The sequence below is a fragment of the Cydia fagiglandana genome, chromosome 11 (assembly GCF_963556715.1).
Source record: "Cydia fagiglandana chromosome 11, ilCydFagi1.1, whole genome shotgun sequence".
Lineage (NCBI taxonomy): Eukaryota > Metazoa > Arthropoda > Insecta > Lepidoptera > Tortricidae > Cydia > Cydia fagiglandana.
In genome coordinates this window covers 1,102,767-1,115,870 of record NC_085942.1, presented here as the reverse complement: position 1 = coordinate 1,115,870, position 13,104 = coordinate 1,102,767, and the positions used below count along the sequence as shown (strand labels likewise).

Here is a 13,104-nt window from a genome sequence, read left to right as displayed (position 1 = left end):
AAAGACAAGACATGGAAATAAAACAAGAAAATCCTTATACAATATAAACATTTATTTGATGAATTGCACATTTCACAGACTGCAACCAGTGCTCTATGACAAAGTATGGGAATGTTCACAGATAGCGGTGAAAACCTAATTCACACAACAGTAGTTTTAATGTACACTCTACTTCATACATATTTTTCTAGATTTTATGAACATAGTTTTAGAGGAGAAATTGTCCAGTATCCAAAGCATTATTATTTATTATACTAAGTTTACTTATCTAGATATTTCTAGGCTTGCAATGCAAGAATAAAATCACAATTTTGATATAGATGGTCTTCAAAAAAAAGTTAAGGTGGATCTTGAAAGTTTAAATTTTGATTATTATTTGTGTGGAGAAAATAATTAGCTAGTTTACTTTAAGAATAAGAAAAGGTACAGATTCACACAATTCACACTATTTTCACATTATTTTTCATTAGCTAATTTAAAAAAAAAAAGTGGTGTCAAGAAGTATTTGGAGCATGAAGAACCACAAAATGGTATTTTAAAAATAAATGTGTTGATACATTAGAAATCCTTCAGGAAAATACTAAAAAGATAAACCTCAGTCTCTTCAAGTGGCATATATTATTTTTTGAGTTGTTTGAATTTTGATTTTATTTCAATTAATCAAATGACGTCATCGGTCGAGAGCCGGCGGCTTCCCACTTGAAGGGTCAGGGATTAAAGACAATTTTAATAAGCGAACATTTTGAACGAATTCAGTAACTATACTGCAGAACGTAATTCAAGACAAAAAAAAGTAAGAAAATGTTGCCATTTTTTTACTAGCGCGTCTTGTATTTATGCAAAAATAAAAGTACTTTTTTAAATCGTAGGAGTAAAATTACTAATAAATAAATTAACTTAGTGTGATTATTTATCAAAAGGAATTTACTATTTTACAAACAAATTATTGCAGGGGCAACATTGTCTTACCTTTTTTGGTTTTGAATTACGTTTTGTAGTTTAGATTTAATTTAAGATTGTTTAGGACGTTCCTAAGTTTTCAGGCCCGCAATTAGCGGAAAAAGTCGGGAGCGACAACTAGTATATGAGAAAAGCATCGATAGTTCCTATTATTAATATCCGCCAAAAGTTCGATGTCCGGTCTAGTTTACCAATTATTGAGTATTTTAAAATTTTGCATCAACACATCAAAGACGAGAAATCTAAATTCACCAAATCTGTCCGGTCTTAATTTATTGAAAGTTCAAAAACACAATCCACATTAAAAATTGGTCTATTTCTGATGTCGTCGTGTGTAATATAGTTAATATTACTTGGGCATGAACTTGTTGTTGGGCGGCGGCGGCGGCTGCGCGTACATGTTGTAGTAGGAGGCGGGCGCGGGCGCGGGCGCGGGCGGCGGCACGCTGAAGCCCGCGGCGCCCGCGCCCGGCGCGCCGCCGAAGCCTCCGCCGGACCCGCCTGGGGGGGAATTAGTGTTTAGTGGCATGCCAGCAAATAACAACCGGTTAAATGCAACTCTCGACTCGCGCACGAAGGGTTCCGTACCGTTACGCAAAAAACAGCAAAAACATCACGTCTGTTGTATGGGAGCCCCACATAAAAAATATTTTATTTTCTTTTTAGTATTTGTTCTTATAGCGGCATTCATACATCATCTGTGAAAATTTCAAGCGTCTAACTATCACGGTTCATGAGTTACAGCCTGGTGACACACTGACAGACGGACAGGGGAGTCTTAGTAATAGGGTCGGGACCCGAGACCTTTTTACCCTTTGGGTACGAAACTCTAGAAAACTATGCACCTGAATTGTAAACTTTTAAAATTGAATATTCAGTGAAATATAAAATAATTTCGTTAATAATCTCCAGAAACTTATTACAACTTAACTTATGCATATATATTTTCTTAGCAATTATAATAATTCTCACCTCGGCCTCTGCCACCTCCCCTAGGCGCGCCGCGTCCTCTGAACCCACTATCGCGGTTTCCAAAACCGCCGCCATCGCGGTTGCCATAACTTCCCCCATCACGGTTGCCAAAACCACCGCTACCGCCATCCCGGTTGCCGAAACCACCGCTACCCCCGTCGCGGTTGCCAAATCCACCTCCGCCGCCGCCGTCGCGGTTGCCGAAGCCGCCGCCTCGGCCGCCGTAACCTCCTCCGCTTTGGTAGCCGCCTCCATTGTCGGTGCTGGAGTTATTGTCCCATCGTGAGCCTGATAATAAATATTTGTTTAATCTTTTGAACGCCAAACGGCGCATCTATTTGCCGTGCCACTGACGCCACGGGGGTAAAATTTAGTAGAGGTGCACCGGATATCCGGTCGGATACCGGATAGTAACATTGCTTGATTTCGGAGTAAACAAATTGGATTTAAGAAACAGACACGGTCATAATCGTACTTGTTTATTATTTTAAAACAATTTAATCATTCCACTGTCTTGCACGCGCACTCATTTCGAACCTAGAAATGAGTCCGCGCGAACGTTTACTAGGAAACATGTCAAACCTGCAGAATGCGCACCTGAAAAACCGAAATGTAGGTATAGTTCCGCCGGCCGAATATCCGGCGGCCGGATACCGGATATTCGGCCAGTCTCCAGGCCGGATATCCGGTATCCGGCCAAACAACTATCCGTTGCATCTCTAAAATTTAGTTTTGTGAATAAATAATGCCAAACTAAAGTGGCGTGTTTTTCAGTAGATTTTCATCAAAAAACGATCGACGCCAAATGCCGTCTTTGGCGTCGCTGTCACAATTTTGCGTTGACGTCAATTGCCGTCTGTGGCGTTCAAAAGGTTAAGGATATTGTGATGCCACTTGAAATATCAGTTTAATAAGAAAAACAATACGATTTAAAACTAACACGGTACCTATTACAAGGTATTATTTAATTTGTCATGATCGAATGTGACTACTTAAATTGTCTTTTTAATGACCGGTCATGAGTCACGACATGAGAGAGCGATAGTCTGTTGTAAAGGTGTATACCTCCAGAGCGGTCTCCGAAGCGCGACCCCCCGCGGCCGCCGCCGCGTCCGCCTCCCCGCCCGCGCCCGCCGTCTCTGCCGCCGCGACCCCCCCTGTCGTCGTCACGGTCGTTGCGGTAGCGGCCACGATCTACAGGGTAACAGTAGTTATTTTATTTATATTATCCTTTTATACGGGTTATATTTGTGTAATGGCAATAAAATGTTTAAAGTAAATAAAGACAATTACTGTATTTCCCCTTGAAGCCCATCCCGCACTGCGCCAGCTCCAACAGCTTTGGGTTCACCACCTGGTTAGCTTCTTGCAACACCAACATCAAATCTTTGGCCTGAGGAAAATATTAAACGTGACAACAAATCTTACAGGATTGCTGGATTCCTAATCTATTGATAAAATAATTGAATTAATTATGATGCCTCATGTATGGCGACGGTCACGTAGGGCGAGGACCAATGGGAATTCACCAAAAAAATAACATATTTTTTCAAGACCAATGAAGATCATATCATTGAAACTTGGTAAAGAGTAAAAAGAAAATAGTTTTACTATATCTATATCAAAAATCGTCGATATCAAAAATCAAATTAAATTGATTAAAATAGAAACTATTTATCTAATTAATATTAACCTTAGCAGAATTGTTGGGAGTGAATAGCGTGTACGCCGTGCCGGTATTCTGCGAGCGTCCCGTGCGTCCGATGCGGTGCACATAGTCCTCCGAGTTATTCGGGTAGTCATAGTTTATCACAAACTTCACGTCCTCCACATCTGCACCGGAAATAACCTCTGTTACTATACAAGTAAAGTCGATATTGGCTCGAACATAGCACAAAACGAAAGCGACAAATTATTGCAGAAGAAAATGTTTGGAGGAACAACTTTGTTTGGCAATTTAAAAAGGGGACCCATGTTAGACCCTTGTGGAACTCCCAGTTCTACATTTTAGAAATTTCTTTAGTTTCGTGATTATGACGCAATTTAAATACGAGAATGGGTATATATTAATTAAACCGACTAGTTATATTACAAAATTACCGAATAGTCGTTAGATTTGAAGTGTTTATACTATGTCAACAATATCAAACGCTTAAGCCTATACAAAGTTATTCCTCATAACGTGACTGTCACAAATATTTACCTTTGTCGTCGCCAGCGCGTAGATGCTGGAAATAACTGTATTATGCCCTTCAGTGGTTCCGGAGTGTCGGCCAAGACTCGGTGTGCTGACTAATGATCATGTCCTGCTTTAACGTCGTCAGGTGGCGTAGGGCAGGTCTTATTTACCTCTAAATCTCTCATGACACTTAACCAAGCATGTATTGCTCTTACATCATTCCCTGGTGATTGAGTCAGCCCCATTTAATTTACCTACTACAAAAAAATTAAACAAATATAGCCAATTATGTTTAGCTTTCATTTGTAATTTAGGTTATTGAATTTTAATTAAATTTTTATCGATTTTTCAAGTATTGAATGGATGATCTATGCAATTTGACTCTTGCTAATCACCATCCCCTTTTAGAGGCAGCATGCTCTTAACAGTGTGCGCTGACAGTACTAATCTGTCATTGTAATGATCATCGTTAAGTCAGCAACACACCCTTAGCCTTTATCTCGACACGCATGCGCCTCTGAAATGAAAACAACATTCGAGAATAATGCCAAGTCAGTCATGGAAATTTCACATTAATTATGGGCAAATTCAAATGATAGACAACTACAGTCTTACGTCTATTGAAAAAATCAAATCTCAACGTCAATTCTAACACAGGAATGCCAGCATTTGCATTGAACTGAGCAGAATATTGCAGATAACTTTAAATGCCTACCACTATATCTTTCGATGAAGAAGTCACAATAAATTTAGTTTTAGAAATAAAATCCTCCTACATTTTCAGTTGTCTATCATTAATGTTATTAGCCCCATTTAAACCATTGCATTGTCAATGTCTGTTCCAATATTCACTTCAATTTATTTCCTAGTTTTTCACGTTACCTACAACTATTCTACTTTTTAATTAATGGCGTACTTTGACCACAAACGCATGAACAACATTGTCCTTTTTTCATCCGTTTTCTTAGTCAAATGTATATTCTAAACTCTGATCTCTAAACTTCTCAGTTTGCTTCAATTTCTTCTATATCTTTGTGAATATTGGACACAAGTGTCTCGCTTGCAATGGTCCCACGCTACGCCCTGACTCGGTTCTCAGACCACACCCCGGTCAACAGAGCGAGATCATTTAACGCAACTACTATAAAAAACCTCGCTTCTGTTCTTTCAAAATCTTCTGTTTGTTGCCTTTGTTAGGTTTATGTATTGGCGGGAATATCACCACCGTGATTAATTTGTCTTTAGGGAGCGTCAGACGAAAGTTACGGCGCCAGCACATAATTTTATTTTAATTATTCCTTTTGCCCTGGTGGGTCATGGTCATTTGACCCCAATGTAAATTCAAAAGTAGGTCGCCTTTATAGAAAACCTCTCGGCTCACGACCTAAATTCATGGATATTTTTTTAAATCTTCAATGCTAACCTAACCGCTACAGAATGGAGACAAATAATATGCTAGAATTGTTAAGCATCGTTAGTTCTCCTTCTGCGGATTTGTCCACATTTTCCCCAGAGATAAGCTAGGTTTACGTTTCCTGTAAAATTGTGATTTGTATTTTTATATCGTCAGCGCGAATTGCTCAACGCCATAATTCAATCTGGTAGTTTTAAGATAATAAGTTTGATACCTAAAGGGAAGCTTCTATGACGACATACTTTTAAAGTAACAATTTTTTATATTTTTCGTTGTTACAGTGATGGCGCCCGAATTTGCTGCCCTTGACATTGTTAGCTGGCACAAACATAAGATGATCAACTTCTGGGCAAATACATTCATAAAATTGGTGCATTCAAATTTTGAACACAACATTTTAGACCAGAGCAATGTCAATATTTTAGATTCTTTAGTTAGTGGTCACTGATATTTAATGACCAATTCACTTTTAGTGGTTATAATTTTTCGTCTATTTTGACAGTTTTTATAGAATCATCGGTAATAATGACAAAAAGCCCTGACCTATTACAAAATATACTGAAAACGTCTTTCAAGTTTTAGATTCCTCTAATCTGTACTTCCATTTATATTTCATTCGTAAAATACAACGCGTTATGAAGACCAAAGATGAAGACAATTTACGCTTGAACACAATAGCTATATAATATTTTCTGTTCACAAATCACCAAAATAAAGTAAATTAATATGAAGTGCCAGAAAATACCAACTCGTTTCAAACAAGTGCTCAAAAAACAACGGTTTCCTATGTTTATGAATTTTCATGTAGATTTTTTTTTTGTTGAATTATTTTCAGTGTATCACTATTTTTTTATAGGTAATAATAGGTATTATTTCGATCCTAATTTGTATATTGATTCCTGCAATCGTCTACATATTTTAATATAGCAAATATGTTGGTATGTAAAAAATAATGTCACATACTAATTGCATTATACAGGGTGTCCCAGAATTCGACGTCAAGCCGTAAACGGATGATAGACCAAGTCATAACAGTTATCATAAAAATACAAAAAAAAAATCCAACACATGTTTTTTTAAAATTATGGTCACTTTAAAAATTCACTAAAAAATCCACAACCTGTAATGGTTCTTTAACTCTTGTTACTACAAATTCCATAATTTATTCTAATTTTTTTGTTATTGTGTAATCTTGAATAATTACAGGGTGTGGATTTTTTAGTGAATTTTTAAAGAACATGAGTTGGATTTTTTTTTGTATTTTTATGATAACTGTTATGACTTGGTCTATCATCCGTTTACGGCTTGACGTCGAATTCTGGGACACCCTGTATGTCATTACATATACCATTGAACAGTAATCACATTTGGTTACTGTTCAAATTCACACAAATTCATGTTGGTATGATTATATGTATATCAATTCATTTAGCATATTTTCCATTCTTTAATTCTTCACGATACGACAATTTCAAGCTTAAGCTTTCGGGCTTAAGCCAATGCCCGCTCTTCTCTCGAGATGTGAATGTGTGCGCCCGCGTAATATAGCGAGAAAAATCTGCGTGTTGGAGTAACAGTTTTGCTTTAGCGACTTACACCTGGGCCACGAAAAGAGCACGCTTTTAAAGACAAAACTGTAACTTCATAACACGCCGATTTTTCTCGCATTCACACGCAGATTTTTCTGATATTTTTGATGTGCAAGCCTTCTCGTCAGTAGCTACCAGCACTCCTTGACGATGACTGCGCTGTGGCACGTAGTCGCGGTCCTTGGTTCTTATTACCGTGTGTGTGTATGTGTGTTTATTATTCGGGACCGCCACGCCGGGCTGCGAGCGGGACACCGCTATACACGTGTAGAGCGGTGTCCCGCTCACGAGTTGCACGTGAAACCTTACCAAGCCCTCTGGCAGCGACGTCGGTGGCGACCAGAACGCCGCGGGGATGGTTCCGGAACTGCTGTAGAACGTAGTCGCGGTCCTATTGGTTCTTATTACCGTGTGTGTGTATGTGTGTTTATTATTCGGGACCGCCACGCCGGGCTGCGAGCGGGACACCGCTATACACGTGTAGAGCGGTGTCCCGCTCACGAGTTGCACGTGAAACCTTACCAAGCCCTCTGGCAGCGACGTCGGTGGCGACCAGAACGCCGCGGGGATGGTTCCGGAACTGCTGTAGAACGTAGTCGCGGTCCTGTTGGTTCTTGTCGCCGTGGATGGCGAGCGCGCGCCACCCCGCGCGGTTTATGGACTTGGTTATTTCGTCCACCTGCACACAGAATATAGTGTTTTTTTTTTAAATATAATTATAATAGACAATTTTATACCATTTTAAAATCGACAACTAAAAGAATCCCGCAAATTTTTTAAACACAAAGTTACGACTTATGGTCTTTTGGGCTAAGAATTTGTCAATGTGTTACAAAAATTAACAAACCCTCCGCCTGATGGTAAAAGATTTAACTTTTACTTTACTTAACTAACTAACAACACTTATTATTTTATTTAGTGTAGATACTAGATTATCTAAGAGCTTATGCACACCGCGTTTTTTTGAACGCGCTATTGTCGTATCTATACACTGTAAACAGACGAGCAGGGCTACCCTTTAAAAACCTATATACTCCTATTTAAAAACTCATTCCTTTCCATGTTAAAAAATGTCTGACCTTTCGCTTAGTTTCAGCAAAAATAATAGTCTTAGTCTCCTCCTCCGATGAGATCTCAGTGAGCAAAGTTATCAGCTTATCATTTTTCTCCCATTCCTCGCAGACATCCACAATCTGCAGGATGTTGTGATTGGCCGACAGCTGGAGGGAACCGATGTTGATTTGGATGTAGTCGTGGAGGAATTCTTCCGCGAGGTTCCGGACTTCTTTGGGCCAGGTTGCGGACCACATCAGAACCTGGGGAAAGAAGATTAAATAAATATTTGGGGACAACTTAGGCCAAAACTAAGCAAAACTATGGATACTATGCGACAATACACAATCATACTTATAAATAAATATTTAGATACATAGACTACATATCCGTAACTCAAGAACAAATATTCGTGAGAAACAAATAAATGGATTACAAGGATTTGAACCCAGGACCTCCTGCTTCGTAAGCGGGGTCCCTACAGACTATAGTTCGTTTTTTTAGCATTAGAAAAAAGATAAACCATCTAGACGTGTCTTTATTGAAAAACACTTAATCACAAAAAATAAGTCACGGCTAATATGTACCAATTATGAATCATTATATGTTAAATATATTAAGAACGGGTCACTCATGTATTTTAAGTCGAAAAACGCTCGACATGTTTCATGTTTTTTCGACTTAAAATACGTGAGTGACCCGTTCTTAATATTATTTAATATGTCTGTGTCTCACGGAAGTTTTGTTATTAAAATCATTATATGATTACATTATTTTGCTTTCATAAGTAATAGTTACTGATTTTTAAAAAGCGTTTGTCAATTAAAATACACGTCAAGATTACTCAAGATCAAGATTGCCTAGTCTTTTTCTAACGCTAAAAAAAACGAAGTATAGGCTATTAGGCTGTTTCGTATTGATTAGATTTGTAGATAGGGTAGGGTAAAATGTACTAACCTGTCTGTCTGGTCTGATCTGTTCAATGATCTTTCTGATCTGGGGCTCGAAGCCCATGTCCAGCATCCTATCAGCCTCATCCAGCACCAAATACGTGCAGCGCTTCAGGTTTGTAGTACCTGCAAGACAAAATATAAAGGTACAGATATAGTGCAAAGTAGGGGAGGCCAAGAGGGGATTTTTGCAGTCACTCGAGCGCGTCAGATTAAGATATGAGTGATATCTTGCTACCCCGTGTAGTCTACCTTTTCCCCCTTTTTTTTCTTATCATCTAATATTTCGATTCCAATAGGTCTGTACTTCGAGCAACACCGGCTTGCGACCTCGGCAGAGGGGAAATAGTGCGAATGCCGCCTCCCTTCCGTGTTGCTCGAAGGGTCTGTACGACGACGCTCGAGTAACTACACATTTAGCATCGTCGGCTCCCCAACTATAATTATTGTCCTTCGTATTTTCACGGAAACGTACGAACGTGTCTTGCTATTTCAGTCAGTCTCGGTACAAAAAGTACTGCCGTTGACTGAAGTAGCATGAGAAATAGGAATGTTTTCGAGAAAATACGACGGAAAACAAGTATGCACTACATCCGTATACGATTTCACAGCATTACACATCTGTTGCATATAGTTTCTGTAAATTTAACCTTTTGAACGCCAAACGGCGCATCCATTTGCCGTGCCACTGACGCCACGGGGGTAAAATTTAGTTGGTGAATAAATAATGCCAACCTAAATGTGGGGTGTTTTTCAGATTTTCATCAAAAAACGATCGACGTCAAATGCCGTCTTTGGCGTCGTTGTCACGATTTTGCGTTGACGTCAATTGCCGTCTGTGGCGTTCAAAAGGTAAATATAATCACTTACCCTTCTCCAAGAAGTCAATAAGCCGGCCAGGTGTAGCAATGATAATCTCCACGCCTCGCTCCAGGCAGCGCCCCTGCGGCCCCTTCGGAGCCCCGCCGAACACGCACGTGTTGCGCACGGCCACACTTTGACCAAAGTCATTGGCGACCTAGAGACAAGATACTGCTGTTAGAACAAGAGTTTAAACCTTTTTTTATGGTGCTCCCACATAAAATGCTATATAACATTGTGTGACAGGGACACTATTCATACTATCATATTGTCCCTGTCACACGATGTTATATAACACTATATAGATTTTTTAATACGAGAATGACAGTTAAATTGGCCCAATTGTCTGACCGACCTATAGTGTCAGACTGAAGTTTCGTTTTCGGTAGGTTTCGGTTTCGGCATAAAAACCATGTTCTGGCCGAAGATTCAGCTTCGGACATTAAATTGCCGAGCCGTTCGGCCGCGCCGAAAAATGTTTTCTGCAGTATCCAACCGGTGTTCGGGCTAGCTAAATTGGTTGTTCCATACTTACGCTATAGAATGTCCAATTTAGCCAGAACCCTACCTGGGATAACAATCATGGAGCGTGACTATACATAATTGCTATTTAATGGTCACAAATGGTAGTTAAATGAAACTGTCATTTTAGTACATGAAATATCAAAATGAAGCTTAGAAGAGTATAAGTCCCAAAGCAACAACATAGAAATATGGTGAGAGGCGATTGTCCTTTCCTCTTCATATAAACATTCAAAGCATAATTATTAAAAACAGATTTTCTTGATTTGAATGTTTATTAGTGTTAAAAAAAACTTGGCCAATAACCAATATTAACCATATCTTATTAAAGTTTCTCTTGTTTTTTTTTCTGATTTTTATTGAGGCTTTGGATTTGGACACTCTAGGACTCTAGGTGAATATGTCAGCCTCATCTTGTTTATTTTTAAAATGTTGCAAATATAAAAGGTCTACCTACCTATTAACAGTTTCTATGTGTTTAGGTATTAATACTGATATACTTACATTGTTAGGATAAATTAACTTTTTTATTGTTTTGTTAGAAGGCCATGTTTTTAAAAACAGAAAAACTACACTGAATGAAATTATTCACTATTCATCCAGTGCCGATTTCTATGACGCCAGCTGAGTAAATAGTTTTAAGTAAATAGTTTTTGAAAAATAATAGGACTTATTAAGAGAACTTTAAATATTAAGCTAGTGTTATACTATAGCAGCCACATCTGATTATAATATAAACATCTCAAAAAAGGGATATGCTGATATATTTCAATGTTTTTGCAAAATGTGTAACTTAACACACTTTTGTGTGCCATTAACTTACTCTGCTGGCATCAGATCCCCAAATATTCCCAATATGATTGATGAATAAATTATAGTAAATTGGTGTACATACAAATAAAGCTAACTAAATGGTGGAGTTACTAATCAACATCCTAATGCACTAAAAATATATAAAACGGTGATCAAATGCTGAAATAACTAAATACACAAAGGTTACGTTCAGAAACCTGACCTAGCTTCACACAATTTCGAATTTGGAAAATGTACTTTAGAAAAAAAATGTTTTTAGCACTAATAGCCAAAATTTTAAGGTTTTCGAACATAGCCTGCCTGCTAAGCTACTTATTAATATTTAAAAGTTTACAATTCTTGTGTCCGTGTTGGGATCATCCATTTCTGCTGGTATCCCGTTCATCGCAACTAGAGTCTGGAGTTGCGTAAAAACAAAACAAGTTATTACAAAAATCTTTACTCATTTAAACAGATTAGTTTATTTTTAATGGCAGGTTTACAAGTGAAAAGGCAGGCTTAGTCAAACCTAGCTCATGAGACAAACAAGAATGGAGAAATAATGTAATTTACCTGTTGAATTTGTTGAGCAAGCTCTCTAGTCGGTGCCAATACTAAGACAATGGGGCCATCATCTCGCAGCAGCCTCGGTTGATTAATAATGTGCACAATCGCAGGTAAGATGTAAGCCAAGGTCTTTCCTGAGCCAGTTTGAGCTATACCAACTAAATCTCTTCCCGATAAAGCAATCGGCCAGCCCTGGGCTTGAATTGGGGTTGGACTGGGGAAACCTTGCTTCAGAATCTCTTTCATAGCATAGTCAGGGAAGCCACCTTCTTCGAAAAAGATGCTAGGGTTAGGCACGTCGCGGCCTTTTACAGTTATTTGGTGCTGGCTGCGGTACGCTTCGACTTCAGCTGGCGTGCGCCGAGCGACGCTATCGCAGGGAACGTAGAAGTTTTTCTGAAACGGAATCAACTCAACCGTATCCCAGCGGATTTTACGGAGATTGCCTCCAGGTTGATCATTTTTAAAGTTGCTGCGGTAATCATCACGCCCTCCGCCGCCTCGACCGCCACCGAAGCCCCGTCCACCGCCGCGGCCTCCTCCTCTACCGCCGCCATCTCGCCCGCCAAATCTACTGCCGCCTCTGTCTTCTGATCTATCGCCGCTTCTAGGCCCGCCTCTGCCTCCACCACGGTGGCCACCACGGCCCCCGCCACGACCACCCCCGCGCCTATCGTCATACCTAGACCAAAATTACTCATTAGAAACGGTAAACTGTAACGCAAAAGGAAAGTTTGATGTAAGCGTCTACTTACATTTTACTGTAGATAAAGTGAGATCTTCTTCAGTAACACACTTAAAACAAATTAGCTAATTTTACAACAACTTAGACTCGATTAATACTCGATTTAAATGAAATATTAAGCGAATATGGCTATAAAGAAATACGAGCTTCAAAGTCGTTACAAGCCGGTCGCCATATTGAATAGTAATGTTTTGTTTTTTTTTTTCTATGAGTTGACGTACACAATTCGTTTACTATTCTAACATGAAAATCCGAGTTCAATGCTTTTAAATAAATGAAATAAATATCGCAAACAACTAATATACCAAATAAAAATATATATTCTTATTTTTATTACGCTTGTGTTAAAATACTTGTGTAACTGGCTGAACAATAATTCCTTTGCCGTTGTTGTCTGGTCTTGTCTATGATTTTTTGTTAGCGGGAAAATCAAACTAATCTTAATTGACGTGGCGCTGAGCCCAGTTAGTTTATGTGATATTTCGTAGTTTTCGAACTAT

General features: G+C 38.9%; 1 protein-coding gene across 1 annotated transcript; it reads right to left on the bottom strand.

The window, feature by feature from the left end:
• Positions 1 to 31: 31 nt before the first annotated feature.
• Positions 32 to 12,772, bottom strand: LOC134668605 (uncharacterized). The gene is made up of 12 exons (XM_063526044.1): positions 12,615 to 12,772; positions 11,866 to 12,541; positions 11,648 to 11,710; positions 9,988 to 10,135; positions 9,125 to 9,243; positions 8,194 to 8,430; positions 7,637 to 7,793; positions 3,626 to 3,765; positions 3,226 to 3,325; positions 2,998 to 3,126; positions 1,933 to 2,220; positions 32 to 1,461 (listed from the first exon to the last, which is right to left on the bottom strand). Coding segments are annotated over exons 1-12 (2,211 nt in total). The 5' UTR covers positions 12,617 to 12,772; the 3' UTR covers positions 32 to 1,309.
• Positions 12,773 to 13,104: the final 332 nt, after the last annotated feature.

Coding starts and splice junctions, on each gene's coding strand:
- LOC134668605 (XM_063526044.1), bottom strand. Junction 10,136..11,647: donor CCAACACGGACACAAGAATT/GTAAACTTTTAA, acceptor TCTTGTCTCTAG/GTCGCCAATGACTTTGGTCA. Junction 2,221..2,997: donor CTTCGGAGACCGCTCTGGAG/GTATACACCTTT, acceptor ATTTATTATCAG/GCTCACGATGGGACAATAAC.